General features: G+C 44.7%; 1 protein-coding gene and 1 pseudogene across 1 annotated transcript in view; both read right to left on the bottom strand.

Annotated features, from left to right (window-relative positions):
• Reeld1 (reeler domain containing 1) overlaps window positions 1-1,163 on the bottom strand; it is a 16,326-nt gene extending 15,163 nt beyond the window's left edge. The window contains 1 exon segment of the mRNA XM_029480254.1: window positions 956-1,163. Coding sequence (XP_029336114.1) covers window positions 956-1,163 — 208 coding nt within the window.
• Window positions 1,164-3,725: 2,562 nt separating this feature from the next.
• On the bottom strand, window positions 3,726-4,526 carry LOC115031772 (annotated as a pseudogene).
• Between the last annotated feature and the right edge of the window lie 1,226 nt (window positions 4,527-5,752).

Raw genomic sequence — 5,752 nt, forward strand, 5'->3', positions numbered from 1 at the left:
CACACACACACACACACACACACACACACACACACACACACACACACACACATTTCCACACAAGTGCTATTTTATCTATTAGCAAATAATAAAATGTGTTATCTTTTAAAAACTAAGATTGGTAGAACTATGGAAAAACTACAGGACGTATTTGCAAGTGCTAAACCTGTAAGGCTTTTAACTCTCTGGAGGCAACAATGTTTGCCATACTAAAATGCAATTCTCTTTGATATAGCCCTAACATCAACCAAAACCCCTGAAAACAGAACTGAAGTAAGCCAGAAGCAAAAATAATGTGTTATGTGAGTTCACATACAAGAGCTCCCTGGCCTAACCAAATTGAGAGAGGCAGAAGAAAAGACCTGAGGTTAACAGGAGCTGTTTTGCTTTCCAGTTGGTTGCTTGGTTAGTTAGCTAATTAGTTAGTTAGTTAGTTAGTTAGTTAGTTAGTTAGTTAGTTAGTTTATGCTGGAGATTGAATGCAAGGCCTCCTGAATTCTGGAAATATTTTATTTTTAACTGTTAGTACTGCATCCATCTACAGTTGAATCCTGATATGTTGGAACACATAGAGAAATAGTTACTGTATTTAAATAAGACTTTCATTTCTTACTGAAGATGAATGAATTATTTGATGATAAATGACCAAATGATATTTTACACATACATGATACATGAAGATTGTTCAGGGTAAATACACTAGTTATCTGTGATAAGATATATTTGTAACTTACAGTATTGGCCAATAATCTTTTGTAATAATCTCAATTGTGGTCTCTTTCCTAATAATGATAGCTGTCATTCTGCATTGTGTGGTTTCCATGGTGCATGCTTCTTTTCAGCCAAATACTTGTTTCCTGGGTTTAACCACACTGTATCTCAAGGCACTCCTTCCTATGCAAGCACACCAGGCACTTTCCCTAGAACTCATGCTCCTCTGAGCTAACACACATACCTGGAATCTTGGCTCCTGGCATGTAGGAAGACCTGCTGGTATGGATGGTGATGTGGTGGGTACCAGGGTGCTTGGGCTAGGTATGTGTGTGCCTGGGCCACATGTCTTCACAGGCCTGGGTGCTGGAACCCTGGGAAAAGGCAGCTAAGCAGGAAGCTAGAGTCAGGGTGGCACAAGTCCAGCTTGCAAGGACAGCTAAGATTCTCATCCTGGGCTTTTCTGAGATGTGACAAACATTGGCTTCAGTTCCTGTCCTGAAGAAGATGGTTTTCAGGCCTGAATCCTGGGCTCCCTTTGCCTCTGCGGTAATTTTAGTGCTGTTTGCCTAGGTCAATGTCAAAAGTACAAGCCCGGCTAGGTCCATGTTTTTGTTAATGTTGGTATGGTGCATTTGCACTTGTTAATGTGCGTGTGCACATGTGTGCATACAGGTACATGGATAGGAACCAGAGGTCAACATGGAGGGTTTCTCCTAACTGCTCCCCACCTTTGTCTGACTCTTCCCAAAGCTCCCAGACTGCCTAGAATGGCCAGGATGCCTTAGGGATTGGCCTGTGTGTCTCGGTTCTGTTAGTTTCCTCTGAGTTTGAAGTATTGCATCCTGTAGGAAGCTCCTTAAACAGGAAGGTAAACAACTCAAAATAGTTTAGGAAGTCCCTGAAACTGACCAGATTCACCGCCAGAGTAAGCAATAAAGGTGAGGAATTCCTCTCAGAGGAGGAGGAAGCCAAGTTGCAAAGATGACTCTCAGGATTGAAAAGACAGAAAGAGGATTTGAGACCAGACCAGCTTCTGGGAGAGGTTTAGAGCAATCCAGGCACCTGGAAAGGACACTCGCCAGCCTGCTGAGCTGCCTGCAGGCTGCCCAGTGTGCTATGGTTCCCAGGATTGTGAGCTGTCACCCATGCTGGGGTGGACCTTGGTGATGCAGTGGTCTTTGAGTCCTATCTGTCCTGTCTGTTGTGGGATCCCTATCTGGGGTGATCAGATGTATGTGTTGAGTCTCCACAGTGAAAGTGTGGTCACATAACACTCCCACCAGGACTAGTTCTACATTTACAGGGGTTCTAGGATATTTAGCGCAATCTTAGGCATTTAAAAATATTTTTTTTAACCTTTTGATAGTCCCATGCTCAGGCACTGATAAAGTTTGGCTATTATTTGTAATTCAAAGCAATACCCTCCTCTTTTTACAGTAGGTTAAAAGGCAAAAAAAAAAAAAAATCTAAAATACTTTAGTGGTGACAGTAGTAGGAGAAGAAAGTGGGCTTTTTCTCTCCCGTGGTGACACAGATATAGACCAGACTAAAAGTGGATAAAGGCAGGTTTATTAAGAGGCAGGTCTCAAGTGGGTTTACCGATCTCACAGGTGAAGGTCAGTGACATCACATATCCAGGTTAAAACAAGGGGGTTTACAGGTCTTGGGCACAGGGTGATGACATGTGAGCTACCAGATGGGATTGTGCCCATATAAGGTAAAAGAGCTGAGTTCCTGTGTGGGCCTCATGACCGAGTTGCAGGAAATTTAGAGCCAGGAAAGATGTGTTAGCCCAGAGTTTTCACTGTGCAGGTGAGGATGGGGGAAGGAGGACAGATGGGGTTTCCCAGCTTGTGCAGGGGACGAGCAGGGGTTCCCGCCTAACAAAGCAATCCAGATGCCCCACGCAGTGTGTCCTATGCTATGCACACACTCTCCTCCAGGGTTGGGTTATGGTGAATGCAGAGGGAGGAACATGATCTCCCCAACTCTTCTTAAGGGTCTTGCAGACAGTGCCTTTTCCCGATTGCCTTATTCTCTACAAGGCTCGATTCCGCAAGGGTCACGATTTCAGCTTCCTAGGAATTATCAGATAGATAGTGCCTAGTGAGATGAAGGAGAAGTCTCAGGGGAGGCACCCAAAGCATTGGCCATGTTCTTTTCACAAGAACAACCTGAGAATGTTCCCAGAACCCTTGTTGGTAGCTGTGTGGTAGTCTTTCAGCAATAAGAGATCAAACAGCGGCCAAAAGAGGAGAGGGCATACTCCCAGGCCTACCACACTTCCCCACTTTAGACCTAGAGGTCATGTTTTACCATCTGCTTCCATGAACCTTGAAAATCACACACTCACCTACACACACACACTGTTCTTGTCAGGGTGGGGCAGCTGCCAGGCAGAGTTGTGTAGACACACCCTATAAAGTCTGTCTTTTCTCTCCCAGTCTTTCCCCTAACAGGATGTACATTGGCTGTTACCATTAATCCTTAGAGCCAATAGGAACTATTCTTCCATGTCTAAAGCCAACCTAAATCCCATGACTTTTCTCTAAAAGCACATTCAGACCCTGAGCCTCTAACTGTGGCTGTGCTCAAGGTTGGGAGAAGAGCTAGAAAGAGCTGGGACTGGTTTTACGTGTGCCTGGTGTGGTCACCTAAGTTGGCAGAGGGCAGATGGCTCCATCCTGGTTTGTCTGTCAAAGGGAAGATGTTTGAAGCCAACCTATCCTAACATTCTGTGCTTCCAGAGTCAATACGGGGTGAACAGGTTACCCCTGGGACTGACAGCCGTCAGTAAAGCTTCGTGCTAAAAAATTTCATGTAGAGTACTCTTTCCACGTGGATTATACAAAAACTGAAATTCACAAACTTAAGGAATCACCAGAGCTGGGCATAGTGGCTCATGCCTGTAATCCCAGCATTCAGGACGCTGTAGCAAAAAGATGTCTAATTAAAGGCTATCCTGAGCTACCTGGCAAAACTGTGTCTCAAAAATAACACAAAGCAAGATGTTTTTTTTTTCAAGTTTCAGAGATTTATTCATCAGTGTAATAAACTCCAAAAAAAAATCAACATGATTTCATGCATTCAGAGATGTATTTCCTGCTTACGTGGAAAATTGTGCGGATGGCTTCTGAAAGACCTTCATTATCAGCAGCTTTACAGTGAACTTCAGAGTTTAGAAGTCTGGGCCTTCCTTCTTCAGTTTGCTGTAGTCCACAGTCACTGGGTAGAACTTCTATTGTTTATTGGGACCCAGTTTGTTCCAAGGCTCTGGGTTGTTCTTCCTGTCCCTAGATTGAACAGTGCCAAGCGCATCACATACAGTGCTGCTCCAGTACCCCGCTGGGATGCTTCTCTGCTTGCCCAAGGAGCTGGTGGAGCATGTTTGTGGCACAGGCCAACCTACACGCAGCGAGATTAGGACACACGCTAAGCCACTTCTGCAACCTGGCTGAGCGGACGTCCAAAGTCACCCAGGACCTCCTACCTGCAAGATGGGTTTTAAAAACATGCTTTTAATCCCAGCACCCAGGAGTCAGAGGCAGGGGAATCTCTGATTTTGAAGCTAGCCTGCTTTACAGAGTGAGTTCCAGGACAGTCAAGGCTATGTAGAGAGACTGTCTCAAATAACCACCACCAAAACACAAAAAAAACAACCCAGAATCACCTCCGGTAATAGCAGAGAGACTGTGGTTCTCAAAATGGAGTCCCAGGGGCAGCACATACCAGCATCATCCTTGTCATCTTGATGGCAGATGAAGAGACTCAGAGTGCTGGTGGGTGGCATGACCTAGGTCAGCTTTAATGTCTTGATGAGTGCAGGGTGCCACTGAGAGGACCCTAGATGGTGAAAGTGGGACAGGTGAGACAGTTCTCCCGAGAGAGCCGTTGTCTCACCACTAGGCACGCAGTCTCCACTTCAGAACACTGAGGAGAGTGTCTTACTAAACAAAGCACTGGCTGAGACCATGTTGGGTGGACTACCATTGCCTGGGTAAATGAGACTATAAGCACTCAGGGAATTTGACCTCCTGTGACCTGGGACTGCAGCACCCCCCACTCCATCACCATCACCCCAAATGAAACCAAATGTATTAAATCCTGGGCCTCTGAGTTTCTGTCCCACTAGGATTTAAAAAATCTCAATCCTTCCTAAGACATGAGAAATTTTAAGTGGCTGGAAAATTTGGGGAACTGCTGTTCACCATGTTTTCTAAGATTGCGTGGTCACTTCATCTCACTGGTCACTCAGGGGACATCTCTTTTGGAGATGAGAAGATTGCCTCCAGACACAGCCTAGACGTGATGCCTGACATGACGCCTGTCATTTCCACACTCGTGACCAGCAGACCAACAAATAAACAATAACAATAACAGAGCGTAGAAATCCATAGTGGACCAACAATAAACAGTAACAACGATGGTGCGTAGAAAGCTATTCCACAATGCTGAGCCAAAATGGAGCCACACATACAAAAAAAAATCCTTACATGTCTTGTAAAAACTAAACCTAATGTCATATATTTGGGGATATCTACAAGTTGAATATATTAGAAATAATATTTCTTATGTAACTGGTGCAAAAACTTATTAGCAAGATAATTTGCACTTTTTACACAGTAGTCTCTGGTGTTCAGCATCTATCCCTTTTAAAAAAGATGTTTACATGTGTGAGTGTTTTGCCTTCATGTGTGGTGTGGAACCAGAAGAGGATGTCAGAATTCCCAGAACTGGAGTTACAGACCTCTGTGCTGTGCATAGGTCCTGCGAACTGAACTCCAGCCCTCTGTAAGAATGGAAAATGCTCTTAACCACTAAGCCATCTCTCCAGGTCCTCCATGCATATCTTTCACTTGTAGCACATCTCAGTTCAGACTAGCAGAATGTCAAGTGCTCAGGAACCACACTTGGTAGGCAAGCACCAGTGTGTGCCAGGGAAAGTAGATGAACAGAGGTGATGCTATAGGGGCAGGTCTGACAGTGGCAAGGTTCCATATAGAAGATGTGTAAGACATATAGCAGTGTGTGTGTGTGT

This window comes from Mus caroli, chromosome 8 (assembly GCF_900094665.2).
Source record: "Mus caroli chromosome 8, CAROLI_EIJ_v1.1, whole genome shotgun sequence".
Lineage (NCBI taxonomy): Eukaryota > Metazoa > Chordata > Mammalia > Rodentia > Muridae > Mus > Mus caroli.